Source organism: Schistocerca serialis, chromosome 4 (genome assembly GCF_023864345.2).
Source record: "Schistocerca serialis cubense isolate TAMUIC-IGC-003099 chromosome 4, iqSchSeri2.2, whole genome shotgun sequence".
Taxonomy (NCBI): domain Eukaryota; kingdom Metazoa; phylum Arthropoda; class Insecta; order Orthoptera; family Acrididae; genus Schistocerca; species Schistocerca serialis.
Genome location: NC_064641.1, coordinates 582,129,966 through 582,147,459, shown reverse-complemented (window position 1 = coordinate 582,147,459; position 17,494 = coordinate 582,129,966). Strand labels below are relative to the sequence as shown.

At 38.8% G+C, this 17,494-nt stretch overlaps 1 protein-coding gene across 2 annotated transcripts in view; it reads right to left on the bottom strand.

Annotated features, from left to right (window-relative positions):
* Positions 1–1,499: 1,499 nt before the first annotated feature.
* The window catches only part of LOC126475322 (solute carrier family 22 member 7-like), a 138,365-nt gene continuing 122,370 nt past the window's right edge, over positions 1,500–17,494 (bottom strand). The window contains exon 9 of one of the 2 annotated variants that reach the window (XM_050103107.1): positions 1,500–2,792. In XM_050103107.1, the coding sequence (XP_049959064.1) occupies positions 2,541–2,792 (252 nt within the window). In that variant the 3' untranslated portion in view covers positions 1,500–2,540. The remainder of the gene's footprint in view (positions 2,793–17,494) is intronic. The other variant, XM_050103108.1, reaches the window with a different exon arrangement.

Sequence of the window (17,494 nt, the reverse complement as noted above, 5' to 3'; positions counted from 1 at the left end):
GTATCATTACTTCATTATCCTTTTTTACTTCCTGGCCAAATTCTCCAACTACGAATATAAGCTCTTTTTCATCTGAGTTTCTTATCTGGTAGTCTTCACATAGCTATAGGACTTAAATTTTATGTTATACTGAACGAACATGAATTGTGAGTTTTAGCTTCTTATCCCACAATCTCAGAGTGTAACTAACAATACGTAAATAGATTCTGTGAACTTCGAAAGTGTGTCTTATTATCAATTGCTAATTAGTGCTTACAACCTGAAAATCGCTGCTATTTGATCAATATTAATAACTGCAAGTAGTTCGGCTCCGTTGCGTGAATATCTCAGGGAAACTGAACTGGCATTACACTTGCCTTTAGACCTGAAAATCACTAACGAAAGATACGTTAATAGGGAACACTGTGGAACAATGTGTCCATATTGTACTAGCTTTTATGGATTATATGAGCTCTTGAGCAAATTCATTCAAAACTATAATACAGATGCTTTGCCACATGGTAAATCTGTGATTCGGGGAAAAAGTGTAGTAAATTAATGAATGTCTCTAGGCAAATTAAATAGAGAGTACTGTCACTGGATAGGGAGTCAGATACGCAGTTCACACATGGAAATAGAATTGACTAAAATTGTCACCCACTTTTCTTGTTGGCTGACTCGGGTTCAAATATGATAACACGTAAGAAGGAATACCACATTCTCACATTGGCTAAGATGCATTGCTCCCACGTTTTGCAGTCGATACACTGATCGACAAATTGACCAAACGTGACAAATGCAATGCTTATGGTGGATTCACGAGGAATGAAAAGGCACTCATTATTAATTGGTCACCTATCAAGTTCCTCGAGAAATAAATATTTGATTCTGTAGCTAGAGTTTTATAAGACGACCTTTTACATAAATTACACTCTACATGCTACTAAAATATCGGTTTCTGGCATTCCTTAACTTTGCATTACCTCACGATTTCGATGTTGCAGAATACAACGTGTAAACCTAAAGTAGCAGTTTGTGTGGAGACACCTATTTACCTACAGGCACACTCTAAAAATACTTTTAGCGTTTGTAAGTCGGAATACTGTAGCTGCTGTTGACAACGATGTAATATATTTTTGGAATATCTCTATCAGGGCCGGCCGAAGTGGCCGAGCGGTTCTACGCGCTACAGTCTGGAACCGCGCGACAGCTACGGTCGCAGGTTCGAATCCTGCCTCGGGCGTGGATGTGTGTGCTGTCTTTAGGTTAGTTAGGTTTACGTAGTTCTAAGTTCTAGGGGACTGATGACCTCAGACGTTAAGTCCCATAGCGCTCAGAGCCATTTGAACCATCTCTATCAGAAACGATAGTCTCTTCTTCCAGTAGCATTATATTGTTTGTAACTACTTCTACAACTCCTCTGAAAAGCTTAACTGGTAGTTAAGTGTTGTTGTTATTATTTGACAACACCATAATATGAAACAGGAGAAGGTAATAAATGGATTATAACAGAAAAACAATGAATTTTAATATTCTATTTTGTCAACATTTTGTTGACAGCGTCTAATAAGTAATCGAAAATTTTCTGTTCACAGTGGCACACAATAGCTTCCCAATAAATCGTCTTGCACAGTTGTTCAGTGATTGACAGTAATTATGGTAATAATATTAGCAATAACACTAATCATCACATACCACATCCTTAGATTTTTTGCATACTTCAAACATGATCTTTCCACCTCTGCAGATTTATCTCTCTAGACGTTCAGCGCAACATATGACATCTCCAGTTTAGACGATATTGTGAGATTTTGGCATTGAAATTGAGAAAGTTCGGTATGCCTTCACTTCTCATCCCGTTACTCTTTGTCACTGCCACAGCTGATGGATGAAGTCCCATTTCTGAGACTGCTAGTGAGCACCTTCCCTGTAGTTCCACATAAATCTGCTGGCTCCGCCAGAAAAGGCATACAGAACTTTTGCATTGTTTTCTTCCTTACTCTGTTTCTTAACATTCTGATTCTTGCACCACACATTCTGTCAAATTTTTCGATTGTCTTCCTTGGGATTCCAAACGCGCTGACCATTTTCAAGTGACCTGGAAATGAGACGAGTAATAAAAAAAAATTATTATAAATGAAAGCATCTTAAATGCTTCGATATCTTGTTTCTGTATCTGCTTTTCTGATGGTAACTTTGGGACGGCTAAGAATACATGGAAAAACGAATACGGAGCATCTTGCTATATCTGTTGTTGCATCTTTCGTAGAAGACTCCTCAGTAAATGTCTAAGTTCTTACTGCAACAAAGACATAAAAAATTGCTGCTGTGGTGTAGTGATGATTGTTCCTAGTCATTGGTTTGGATTCCCTTGGTTCATTACTCCCCGACAACTATAATATTTCTCTGAAGTTGCAAAGCCTGCAGTGGTGGTCCGTTATGCTTCACACGCTCTAGTTAAGAACTGTATTAATAATTAAGCGACGGCAGCGATTGACACAAAATGCCAAAGAGGTTCGATGTCGAAAGTTTGGCACTAGACTGCGGACTACTTCAGTTCCCTATACATTGTGATTACTGAAGGAGGTATATTCCGTAAAACCGGTTTTGTAGAGTGGAGTAGTTTCTGGTAAGCTGGTCTTGCCCCCGGGAAGAGCCCAGAACTTCTGATCACGACCATAGAGAGCTGCGTCTTTCATTGTCTCTGGAAGCTTCTCATTCAACGATTCAGGTAAAAATGACACCAGAACTGATGTGATAAGCGTTACGGTCCCGAGTACTGCGAATAACCAGTGCTGTCCAGCTGTGTTTCCCTGTGAACAGAAAATCATCAAAGTGTGACTATTTTTGATTAGATGGACAAACATAATTAAATATTTGTATTAGTATGATTACAAGAAACTTCTGCTGGGAAACAGTTACACAATTTGAATGAAAACTGCATTGTCAGCAGTAACAAATCGGTTATAAGAGTAACACTGCTATAACGTTTCCACATGCATCCTATGCAAAGAAATCTGAAAGAAAAGTTTGATTTAAATTGTTTGTCTGTAGATGGTAGTATAAAATGCCTGAAGACCACGAAAATTTTTTTTGGAAAGTGGTGAAATTATGGTAAATGTGTCAGTGAATGAAATTTATGTTGGGCTTCATTTGACCTTTATGGAAGACATAACCCATGGTGTCAATAAAACATAATAACGATGTAGCTAAAAGGGCTTGGGTCTCAACTGCATCAGTGTCTTTTCAAAATTAAAATACATTGTGAATATTACACCTGTTAGCAATTTAACTGCTCCACAGATAAATTATACGTTATGAAAAGTAATTAATGAGACAGAAAAAGCTGGTTGTATTATATTACCTTTAGTATCGTGCAATAATGAAATAAACAGAAAAACTTGAAACGAAACCACCTTACTCCTAACAGTACACTGTACACCTGCATTCTTCATCCTATTCACAGTACTAGAAAGTTGTTCCTAGTTTGTGAGATTGGAAACATACTGAAGTGTACCTGAAACAACTGGATTGCTAAGCCTGAGAAAGTGCTGAAGTTTACTGATTTTGACAATTTTCATCTTATATTTCTGCAACTTTTGAGTATTTGGAATTGATGTTTGAAGGCCTGCTTCTTTTCAATATTCGTTAGCAAAATATTAACCTAGCACCCAATGTTTTTTATGAAAAAGCTGCATTTGCTTTAAACGTCTTGGCTTATAAGGACACAAAATTTTCAGATCAGTTAGTTACCTAATTTGTTTTACCTTACATTAATCATATGCACAATAAATAATTGTAATTGTATGGAATGAACCATTTTATCTTCAGATAAAAAATTAATTTTTATATATAGCTACATGCTGGTCATTTACTAGTTATTTTTTGATATACCGGTACAGTTGTGAATTAGTAATTCCTACCTTCCAACTTCTACACATTACAGTAACAGAAAGTTTGCTACTGAATAGAAGGAGCTGTCAAGAGGAAAATTTTTCTGTTTGTTTTCATATTTTACTTTGCTGTCGATCCTACATGTCATATCACTGTGTGAACCATCACAAATTTTGGTCGCAACCTTCTGCTCTTATTTGTGTGCTAAAGACAACCTTACTGTGGAGTAATAAATGCCATTTTTCGTATGGTATAGGAATAATGTACATCACTGTTGTTTTTAACTGGAGTGGATTGGTACAACAAACTTCTTGAGGGAATGAATATACTATGGAGCAGCAGACAAAACTCCTAACTCCTCAAAAAGATGTATATGAGATGATCGTTGGTGAGCACCACATATTATTCTTATGGTGTCTGAACATACAGCTTTAGTCACACAAATAATTTTTAGCTGGTGGCACATTGTGAATACAAAAATTGCGTATGAAGGAGAAAGATTTAGTACGGACTAAGTTTCAAAATAACACTCTGGAAGATAGATTACCTCAGTGGGGCAACGTACAATGTAAGTTAAATCAGTATACTCGAAATTCAAATAAAAAGGATTGAAAGATATGGTGATGATTAATTCTTTGAATTACAAAATTTCCATGAGGGTTCGACTTCCTTGTTCTGGCAAATTTGGGAAATGATTGAAAGTTAGCATTTCTTATGTAGTTTTAAGGGAGACTTGGGAAACATTAAAGATACCAGAACGGTTTCTGTTTTTACTGAAGCGCAAATCTGGTTATGCTGCAAAGAAGGAATTTTCTCTTAAAACTTGTGAGTTTTGCACCTCTTGGGTGCAATCTAAGAAGAAAGTTGAATTAAATACCTAGGCGTAAAGTTACAAAGCTATATAAAATGGAACCAGCTCATAATGTTGGTAGAAGGGAAGGCTAATGGTAGACTCGGGTTTAATTGGAGAACTCCAGCTGATCGATAAAGGAGACCACATACAGAACACTTGAGCGACCAATTCTTGAGTACTGCTTGAGTGCTTCAGATCCCTACCAGGTCGAACCAATTCAGTGTTACCGTTCGGTTCTATCTACATGCGTTTATTACAGAGCTGCTTCGTGAACCCAAATGGGTATGTGTAGAGGAAAGACGACGTTCTTTTGGATAAAGACTATTAAGAAAATTTGGAGAAGCATCATTTGCAACTGACTGCAGAATGATTCTATTGCTGCCAATATACGTGTCATGTAACGACTGCGAAGCCAGGACAAGAGAAATTATGGCTCACACAGAGGCAATACAGACACTCATTTTTCCATCACTAAGTTTACGAGTGGAATAAGAAAGAAAATGACTGTTACTGGAACAAGGACCCCTCTGCCATGCCCGATGGTGACTTGCGGAGTATGTATGTAGATGTAGCATATAAGCCAGAGTGCCACTACGAACGACCATCGTGCCATAACTTTCGATGTAGAAATTCCACATGTTGACTTGATTGAAAAAGTTTTCATGTCAACTGTCTCTGACCCGAAACTTGCTGATTGACATCTCTTACCTCGTCCAGCAGAAGCACTTAACAAAGGTAATGCCGACCATAGATCTCACTGATTAACAGAAGTTATACGATGTTAGTAAACCATAATAGTACGTGTAAGGACTCATCAAATATGGCGAAAACGGTTGAAATAAATAACTATTTTGTTTAAGAAGGGTAGATCATTGCGCGTGGGTGCGCGACGTCTTTGTTAGTGTCGACTGTATCTGTGCTAGGTTTGTCTCTAGCCCGTTGTTGGAAGACCAGAGGACGCTTGGTCAATAGAGCGCTCATAGCAGTGGCGATTGGGATATATTCCGGTGCTCTGCTAGCTGTTGGGGTGGGGGGGGGGGGGGGCGGTAGGGCTAAGGTGGTAACCGGCTGGCAATAGTGGCAGTTGAAGGTCCGCAATGACAAGGGGCTTGTGCTGTTTTGTCCGAACGTTGGCCTCGCACCGTTTAGGAATTTAATAGGCAGCTACTCGACAGCTGAGGTGAGCAGTTCTGCTCTGGGGAATCAACGCCTGCCCATATTGCGAACCAGTGTGGGATCCTCTGAAAACAAATATTAATTTTGTGCTTAAGATCTGCATGTCAGTTCCTTTCGCGCCTACTTGATATTTCTCTCGTTACTCCGGTCTGGTGTTGTGAGTCAAAGGTGCTCGTTTTTTTTTTTTGCATCTAAGGTACATTTTCGAAAATTGCGGCAAACGTGTATCAGACTGGCTGTCTGGTCACCATACTAATGGGCGGCCTGTAGTCCCTTCAAGACGGTTTCCTTAATTTCACCATGTAAATTTATTGCTGTGATCTTATATGTCATACTTGATAGTTTGCTTTAAGGTACCTTGTAATTTTATTACTTATTATTTAGTGTCTCGCATTTTAACAAAAATTCTGTTGATTTAAAGTTGTCAGCCTCTGTTCATTTTTCCATTTCATTGAAATACGATTTAGAGCTTAGTGTTCGCACAGCTGATTTTATATTTTGGCCAATGGAAGCTTGTGTATTGACTTATACATAAACAGAGTAATGTCTTATTCTGTCTATATGTGTGTGTTGCAGGCTAGATTAGCCATTATTTTATGAATTGTTTGTCATGGACTTCACTGTATGGCTTAATGGATCTGGTGACATTCAGGAAACAGTTTGGCAATATGACTTAAAAGGTATACTGTATATTTTACTGAGGCAGCTGGTCAGCTGATTGCATCAAGTCCATATTACTTGTCACTTCGGACCTTGCCGGCCGAAGTGGCCGCGCGGTTCTGGCGCTGCAGTCTGGAACCGCGAGACCGCTACGGTCGCAGGTTCGAATCCTGCCTCGGGCATGGATGTGTGTGATGTCCTTAGGTTAGTTAGGTTTAACTAGTTCTAAGTTCTAGGGGACTAATGACCTCAGCAGTTGAGTCCCATAGTGCTCAGAGCCATTTGAACCATTTGAACTTCGGACCTTTTTGAACAAACAACTTGTTTGATGTTATTTGTCGTACCCACATTTACCTTTCAGCCCACTGAGCCTTGCCTATTCTGTTACTGTATTTGATCAGCTGTTATTGTTGTTTGCTGCCCTGTCATCCCGAGGGTGGGTGTTTGTCTCACTTGAAATTTGTCGGTTATGCAAAGCGTTTTCCTCAAATGCTTATGTGAGGAACACCACCTAGAGGAGACCTATAAAATAAGTTCATCCTGTTAATCCCTTGGCCATTGTGCTGTGAACCTCAATATATAATTACTGATGGATTTCTTGCACTTTAGGTGAATGTCAAGCAAATCTTAAAGTACCTGTACTGATTGTAAATTTGTTTACATAGCCATTGGCAGTAGAGCTAACCTGTACAAGTTGTTAACTTACTGGAACGTCTCTAAAGTTCAGTGTGTGTGAAATGTGTAGTCGCCTTTTTTTAAAATTTATTCTGGTTTATAGGTTTTATTGGGCCATAAGTCATTTGGTAAAATTTTCAGGTGCAGTCATCAGTTTCAGCATTTGTGTTCTTAATGTGCAGTTGTTTTTTGTTTTCTCACTGCAGCTGCAAACATTATTATGGTAGGCTTTTATGATTGGGCCGTGAGTAGTTGATGCAGTTGATTAGAATAATTTTGAGTTGATATTGCAAGGTTATTCTGTTAACTGTACTGTACCTAGCAATTTAAATTATTGTGACCTATTGATTAAACATACTTTTATTGATCTTTTAGCCAATTTTGAAGTTGTAAGTTTGTTTTTGGATTTTATTTAATTTTCAGTCTATGAACAAAACCGCAAGGGGATTTACTACCAAGAACTTAGGTAGTATTTTTATTGGCCTTAGTTTGTAAGTCATTATAATGCTATAGTTCAAAGTTTCACTTTTTTGTGACTTCGCAATCCTTGTCGTTTGTCATTTGCCCTTAAGACATTTTACTTGGTTGTTCTTGCTCTGTACTTGTCAGCTCTAAAACATTAAAATATTTTTTGTTTACTGTGATCTCGAGATACACAAGCCTGTCTACAACAAACCATAATTAGCAATACATGTACTTATAAGTATTTGAGTGTGTGTGGAGTAAAAATGATTTTATGATAAATGTTATAGTGTAGAAGGAGGTAACCCTTCATCGTGTCTGTCCAACATCTACAGCAGCTATAAACATTTACCAGACTCCTTCGTAACTTTTATGAGATTCTGCTTAAACCACACTTAACCAAAGGACAAGGTGAGTATGGTAAGATGTAACACTCCTATTTCATAAATGCTTAGAGATCAAAACGAATTTTGGCAAATGACAGTACGCTTCTTCAATCCTACTAACTACTGCATCGACCGAGAAACTGAAGCAAATACTTAGTTTTTGTTGAAAATGTAGTATACACTTTAATGAAATTTGGAAGTACTTAATAAAACGAATACAGTGACATAAAGTTTGTTAATGGTGGCATTACACCTTTTTGCAAAAGTATCTGAGAATTGAACTAATTGTTAGAGGCAAGGCAGCTGGACTACACTAATGTGGTGTAAACAGGGCGAAATAGGGCTACAATGCCTAGCTCTCGCATTATATCAAGCCCTTCAGCTGTTTACTTATTTTAAAAAAGTCTGTAGAACGAAAAACTAGCCAAAATTGCGAATGGCACTTCTTTTTTATTTACTAAATGACTAGTTTTGGCCCTGGACCCATTTCCAAGTCTTCTTATTAGACAGAAGACCAAATTTACATTCATGTACAATACAGTGATTACCATGTTTTTGAAGCACGTGTCAAAAACACAGAATACATACACTCCTGGAAATTGAAATAAGAACACCGTGAATTCATTGTCCCAGGAAGGGGAAACTTTATTGACACATTCCTGGGGTCAGATACATCACATGATCACACTGACAGAACCACAGGCACATAGACACAGGCAACAGAGCATGCACAATGTCGGCACTAGTACAGTGTATATCCACCTTTCGCAGCAATGCAGGCTGCTATTCTCCCATGGAGACGATCGTAGAGATGCTGGATGTAGTCCTGTGGAACGGCTTGCCATGCCATTTCCACCTGGCGCCTCAGTTGGACCAGCGTTCGTGCTGGACGTGCAGACCGCGTGAGACGACGCTTCATCCAGTCCCAAACATGCTCAATGGGGGACAGATCCGGAGATCTTGCTGGCCAGGGTAGTTGACTTACACCTTCTAGAGCACGTTGGGTGGCACGGGATACATGCGGACGTGCATTGTCCTGTTGGAACAGCAAGTTCCCTTGCCGGTCTAGGAATGGTAAAACGATGGGTTCGATGACGGTTTGGATGTACCGTGCACTATTCAGTGTCCCCTCGACGATCACCAGTAGTGTACGGCCAGTGTAGGAGATCGCTCCCCACACCATGATGCCGGGTGTTGGCCCTGTGTGCCTCGGTCGTATGCAGTCCTGATTGTGGCGCTCACCTGCACGGCGCCAAACACGCATACGACCATCATTGGCACCAAGGCAGAAGCGACTCTCATCGCTGAAGACGACACGTCTCCATTCGTCCCTCCATTCACGCCTGTCGCGACACCACTGGAGGCGGGCTGCACGATGTTGGGGCGTGAGCGGAAGACGGCCTAACGGTGTGCGGGACCGTATCCCAGCTTCATGGAGACGGTTGCGAATGGTCCTCGCCGATACCCCAGGAGCAACAGTGTCCCTAATTTGCTGGGAAGTGGCGGTGCGGTCCCCTACGGCACTGCGTAGGATCCTACGGTCTTGGCGTGCATCCGTGCGTCGCTGCGGTCCGGTCCCAGGTCGACGGGCACGTGCACCTTCCGCCGACCACTGGCGACAACATCGATGTACTGTGGAGACCTCACTCCCCACGTGTTGAGCAATTCGGCGGTACGTCCACCCGGCCTCCTGCATGCCCACTATACGCCCTCGCTCAAAGTCCGTCAACTGCACATACGGTTCACGTCCACGCTGTCGCAGCATGCTACCAGTGTGAAAGACTGCGATGGAGCTCCATATGCCACGGCAAACTGGCTGACACTGACGGCGGCGGTGCACAAATGCTGCGCAGCTAGCGCCATTCGACGGCCAACACCGCGGTTCCTGGTGTGTCCGCTGTGCCGTGCGTGTGATCATTGCTTGTACAGCCCTCTCGCAGTGTCCGGAGCAAGTATGGTGGGTCTGACACACCGGTGTCAATGTGTTCTTTTTTCCATTTCCAGGAGTGTAGTTTCAAGACACGTGCCAGATAGTCAAAATGGTATTTCAAAAAGTACAAAACTATGTCAAAACTACATACATATTATGAAGCACACATGAACAGTTACAGCACATACAGGTAACTTGCAGTGTACTCCTCCTGTTACCGTAAGGAAACCTTGAGAATGCAACGCCCTATCAGGATACAGCAACCATTTATATTTATTACAGTATTTTCCAACCATTAAAAATACAACTAATAATAGAATAGTACAAGTGAATAATAAAACTAATACTTTTTAAAATTTTTACCAAAAACAAATGCTTAAAATCACTGAACAGTAAAATACAACAGCGCCATACATGGCCCATATGACGAAGTTGTACGTCACATTGTCATGTAAAAATCATTAAAAGTGAACCACAATGTTGGTATTGGAAGAAAACAAAATAATAGGACATTAAAAAAATCTTCATCACTTCCAGTCCTTTACAACCATAAATAAAAACTTTACTACAACAATATATAACAATAAAACATTTCTTCCCCTGACATGTCCCAATTAAAAACAAATATTAAATCACAAAGTTATCTTTCACAAAGCACCAAAATTTGATTATAATAATGGCAAATAGTCGTTTCTGGTCGAATTTTAGTATGTTTGTTTTACTACTACTCATAATATATTATTTATATCCTTCCTGTTCTTTTTCATCTTCATGCTCCTCCCCCCCATTTACCATCCCTCCATCCTTCCCCACCTATCTCTTCTTCCCCCATCCCTCTACAATCCCACAGCCTCCCTATACAAGCAGGCATGTGTTTATTCTACTCGTGTGTCTTCCCCAAGGATGGCTGGTATATTCATATATTTTGTGAAGTTTGTTAGTGAAGCTTTTATGCTTGTAAAATGTTGAAACTCAATAAGATTTTTAATGTCCTATTGCTCTGTTTTCTTTTAATAATAATGTTGTGGTTTAAATTTAATGCTTTTACGTGCAAATGTGGCATATAACTTTGTCATATGGGTCATATGTGGAGCTACTGTGATTCACTGTTCAGTGATTTTAAGTATTTGTTTTTTTTGTTAAAGATTTCAAAAAGTATTACTTTTATTGTGGACTTGTACTATTATTGTATTAATTGTTATATTTTTGATGGTTGGAGAATGTTCTTATAAATACAAAAGGTTTCCTATACCCTGGTATGGCGCCCCCTCCCTGAGGTTTCGTTATGAAGCAGGAGGAGGAGACTGCCAGTTACCTGTATGCACTGTGATTGTTCATTTGCATTTATTAAGGTGTATATAGTTTTGACATGATTTTGTAGTCTTACATATACAGTTTTGACTGTCTGACATGTAAGTTTTGAAACGATATGTTCTATATTTTTGAAATGTGCTTAAATGGTAATGACTGTATTGTACACAGTATAAATTTGGTTTTCTGTCCTGTAGGATGATTTTTTCGCGTAACTCGTAAATTACTCTTTTCTATTTATTTTGGTTTTGTTTTTGTTATTGCTCGCATAATAACGCATATACGAAAAGAGCCGCGAAATACCTTTTAGTAATGCTGTGCCAAGAATTTCTTTATAATCATTAATTTTCAACAAAACAGAATATATTGGGTTCTTATTGTTCTGTATCTGGCTTTCTATTAAAGGAACATTTTTGGTTACTGTAACTCACTATAAAAAATCAACATATCTTCCCTACTTTATAGTTATTGAAAAATGAAAATTACTTTGTTATGAAATACTGATGTTACAGTTCGCAAAGATTGTTCAACATTTTGCAGTGGATTTTTGTTAAGCGTAAAACACCAATAATTACCACGACTAGCACAAGAACATGAGACTATTGTCGGAGAAAAATACGTTTTCACTATAAGGTTTGCCAGACCAGAACTAAGCACAACAAAATTCCTATTTTGTTACGAAGGTAAATTATCTCTTTTGTACTGTTAGCAATATATTATCAGCAGCCCGCGTCAACCTGCAAAACACATCATAAAATCTGCTGCTCTGCTCTGCAAGTCCGGAAGCTGAAAGTGATGATTTTATTTCACTATTACCTTCCCGCTTCTTTGCGGTATGATCGATTTCTTTTAATGCAGTTTGAATGCGCCGCGGCAGCGGCTTGTTCGTTCGTAGCGCAGCTCTGCACCACGGATAATATTTAAATAACTGAAAATGTCTTAAAAAGATGGGATAATAATTTAAGCAAGCTACTACAAATAATAATGCAAGGTTTCATTAAATAACTCTATTCAAAACATTCAAATATGTTAACTTATCTACAATACACACCTTTTTTAAAAATGAGTACGTAATGGCGTACATCGATTAACCATGACAAAAGAAGACTACGTTAGCATGTACAACTGCGACACAGGCTATCTTACTCCCGTAACTCCAAGAGGAAGACAAAGAAATTAACGTTCGTTCTGTATTATTTATACTAGTGATATTTTTCGTCTTTGTATGATATTTATCGTCTGAGCGGTTTCAGTACTCGCCGATACAGATATTATCTAAAATAAATAATAATAAAAAAAATACATAATTCCATACAATAACAGAATACGATGCACAATATTTTCTCTTTACTACAAAATATGTCTTTTACTAAGGGACGTTACAATTTGAAAATGGGTCCCAGCCTAAAACTAATCATTCAGTAAACAAAACAAATGTGAAATCTTGAACTTTGGCTGGGCTTTCGTTGTACTGATTAACAGAACTGGCTTACTTTCATTTACTCTAGCATGGTGAAAATTTGTAAAGAAGTCTTCACGTAAACATAGGTATATACACATTTTTTAAATAACTTTCCTAAGCCCCACTGGACATGCTAGAGGTTGCCTTATAGTTCGGCTTACAGCAATTGGAGCTGACCCTCTATATATACCACACACGAAGTAGGACAAAGAGGAGATCTGTTTTATTTTAGTGGTGTAGAACCTGTTTCTTACTGCATATAATGATGGAGCCTTGCCCATTAGGTGGTCTTTTCATGACAATAGCGTATTGGAGGTTGTTGATATATACTAAATTTGAATGGAATGCAATTATAGTTTGAGATTAGTTCATAAATTAAACAATTCCAGCTTGTGAACACATTGTGTACTTTACTAAATAGTTATTTATAACTTTAATGACCAATTTAATAGGGATATTATTGTACAGGTTTGCGTCATCTATTCTGCATAAAATGGACACAATCTGTGAGGTTGTCTCTCATATTTCAGTGACTAGTATGTATTGTTATATACAGATTTTATATTGTTTCATATAGGATACAACTTTTTAAAAACACATTGACTTTGAGAAACAGTTTGTTTACAGGGCTACTCATATAGTTTATGATCGGTGATTCTTCTTAGTGGACTTTACGTTGGCATCTTAATATGGGGGCATTAGGGCTATGTAGGTGATGTGGTTCTGTTTATGTCTTGTCAACATGAAATGTGTTTTCGTTAACTTCCTTTGATTTTGTTGTGGAATTGTTTTGTTGGATCTTCATTCAGCTGCACTATGTAACTTTTCGTGTTAAAATTTTAAGAGTTTTTTCTCTATATTCATTTTCTTTCATGATGACTATTATTTCGTTTGGTTGTTGCTTTCAAATTGTTTTGTATGTGCCTATAGTTTCCTCATATCTCTTCAGTTCCTTCTCTATGAGTTTACTTAATTTGTGACCTGTGGCTGATATTTGATTGTTATTCAGATTTTCAGTGTCTTTGGCACTGTCTGCTTCCATGGCTGTTTTAATGTCTTGCCTGATAGGTTCTTCTTTGCAGTACATTTCAGACATTCGTTTTACAGGTTGTATCTTACTCATTGAATACTATGTTTGTGTTATTTACTGCTCTATTGTCGAATATGTGAGTGTTTTAACATTGTCTTCGTTTTTTCTTGTTCCTATATTCCTTATATATCAGACTTTCCAGCTTCAATAGCATGTGCACCACCAGTCATTAGGTACTTAGGTTCCATATGTTATTGTCTGTACATTTGAGTATTTGCAAATGTATGGCCAAAAGCTGCCTGTTTACGGTGTCTTTCCCCTTGTGTAACTGTTTTTTTCTGTATTTAGCAACATTATTTATGATACTCATTTCACAAATCTTGCACAATAGCTTCTGTATCCTACACAATCTGTGCCACGTATGCCACTCATGAGAACACAAAAATATGGTATGCAAAATGTTGGTACACAGGACAAAGAAAATTCCTTTGCACGAAGAGAGAAGTAAATTAGCTAATGACTTTCTCAGCTCAGTGCTAGACAAAGTGCAGAAACATGTAGCAAAACAGAACTAAACGCACGGCTTTCTGAAAGAAAACTGTAATACAGTCAATATGTGGCCAGTATTTCTTTTGTAGGAACATTTTGCAAATGTTAAGTAAAAGCGGCTTTCTCCTCAAAAAATAAAGTACAACAGAAATCAATTCACGCCTTAAACAATAAAACAGATAATTTCGCAGATTTAGGAATGTACAAAATGACATTTAGAACTAGTTCAAGCTTCTACATATCACGGACTAGCAGTAATTTTCATACTAGACACAGTGTATGCATCAATTGTTGCACATATAACCATATCATAAATTCAGAAACAGCGACATATATTAAAAGACTGTACACCCTTTTACACAGAAGAAGCTAAGAAGATATTAATCATGCCCAGAAGTCATGCTCGATTTTTGTGCACCACAAAATAGTGAAGAGAAAAAAGTGTCATTGATAATCTAGATATATTGTAATTTTAACAACTTATATGTCATCTGTTTAATAATGTAGGAGACACTCTCATATAAATCTTATTTAGTCAACTTACTTATTTATCCCAATGAATATGACATTTCTTTCATTGTTTATATAAAACATTAAATGAATTTTATGTAGGTAAATGTTTCTGTGCACATATTTCACATTGTACACACAAATTGCTGTGTATATATGTTATACAATGTCCTTTTCATTTCAAAATTTACCAAGTGTCACGCGAATTGCATGTCACATTTAAAATGCCTGTACTTTAGAGCATGAGTGAGGATGCCTGTTATTATAATTTATGTTATTGGCGGCATGTGAGATGAGAGGACGATCTGTCATCTGTCAACCTTGTACAAGCCATATTTCTGGATGAGGGAAACAGTACCATGGTTTAAATCCACAAGCATAAAAATATTGTCTACCATTTTGCTTCATGGAAGAGTGCTACTTTATTTGAGTTGGGCACCAGTCACTGAATTTTTATTGTATAAATCACAAATGTGAAATTCGGAAATACCAGGTGGTCGAATTTTTAACTGCAGCTTCTATCCTGGTCCTCTGGTATGCGTCCAACGTTCGTGTGTATGTGCTGTTGTTGCCTCAGTGGATGACTGAGGACTCACTGAGTGAGTTTAAGTGTTGAATGTGGCTGTTTATAAATATGAATGAGAAACTGGTATCAACGTAATCGACTCCCCTTTCTGTCATCAATAATCGACTCAGATTGTGTAGTGTTCGTTCTTTCTGACACGTCCGAAAGAACAGACGCCACGCAGAATCCGCAGCTATTATACGTTATACGTAAATTGAAGGTAGTGAGGGGAAGAAATTCAATTTACGTATAATGTATAACAGCTGCAGATTCTGCATGCCACATTGGCATATAAAAATCATTAAATGTAAACCACATTATTATTATAAGACGCATTCATATAATTCGATTGCCCTAGCTGGGCAATGGATCCACCTTCAATGCGGATGCATAAATACGTTCGACGTCCTGTGGGAATCTCAGAGGACGAACATGGAGAAAATGGACAGGAATTGCAGCCAGGTGGTACTCGATAGGAAAATGGATCGGCCATGAGGCGTACTGGTATAGTCCGTGCACTTGCAATGGCGCGGTTGTAGCGCAGCTGCCAAGTAAGCAGGAGAACCCGAGTTCGAATCGCCCTAGGGTACACATTTTTACTCGTCGCCGCTGATTCAGCATAATAGCCCCATGCAGCTGACAGCAGTGATCTGCTCCGTTTCCTTTCCTTTTCTTTCTTGCCCTTTCCACCTTCAGTTTACCTAAAGTCGGCTTAGACTTGTCCTATGTAGTGACAGGTTGATGACTAGTCAGATTTTTTTTTGGGTAGTTGACAAACCATCCTTACTTTAAGTTAGTCAACCAGTATCAAAAACAAATCTATTATGACTGAGGGATTATGTTGCGTGAGCTTGCAGGGTCGAGAAATGTGTGTAACATCTGGTTTCGACTGAAGTTGCATGAGAGCTGCTCATACATTCAAACAATTTCCCTCCCTCCCCCCCCCCCCCCATTTAACTACCACTGTAACTTATGCTCAATGGAGATATGGAGATAACAGAATTAATACAAGGACCCTGTAGATGAGTAGTAAAATGGGTTGCAGAGACACTATATTTAATAAAGTTTCTAATCAATGTCTATGCTCAATAGTCACGATAAATGGGAAGGAAATGAAACATATTGTCTAACTACTAAACGATAAACAAATTAAATATCAGAAAGAGATTTATTTTATCCAAAAGAAGATGATAAATATGCGATTCACTGAACAGCGCTTTAACAGAACAAGGGCACAATATAATGGTGTTGAGAAAAAGTAGTCGGCAGGTTGTTCAAAAGGGTACTGGTAATCTGTTAACAGTGGGCCAATCAACAGAGATAATGATATACCACAACTGCATGATAGAATACCGTTCGGGAACGAGAACTCTGTGAAAAATCCACAAGCAAAAGCGTGGGTAATGCAGCCCCAAAACGAGAGCTGCTCAGGGCGTCAGAGAAAAGTTACAGGTTCATGTTACGCCAAATACTTTACCACCAAGATCTCAGGCGGTGAGTAGAGAGCAAACAGGAGTCAGATGGTGCACCCACTGACCTCTGTATTGTTGGGCTCTCTGATGATGGGAGATCGCGGATCAAACCCGATGAGATAAATTCCAGAAAGAATCTAAACTTCTGCTCAAGTGACCGAGACAGTCTTCCTCCTCAGATCGTGCAAGAGTATCTCCAAGGAGAGACACTATCAGTATACTTATTCTCCCTGGCGGTCCAGAGGAAACTCCCTCATCTCGTGCACAGAGCATTGACTCCGACTGCTAGTGCTGTGCGACCCCACCATGGTCGAATGTTTCCAGTCGCAGGAGCCCACGGGAAAATGTGCTATCATAGGTGTCCAGTACACTCCACAAAATCCGACCAAGCTGGCTAGCAACATTTTTGTATCCATCGGGTGGTCATCACTGCCAATTTTCAGTTGGGCTCTCTCATGTCGCATAGAATCTTCTTGAGTTGTCCAATCAGCTCCCTGCATTTTGAGGGATGTGCGAAAGCAGCCGTGAAAACCGCCGCCAATAACGAACAAAATATCGCCCGGGCGCTAGGCACCGTTGT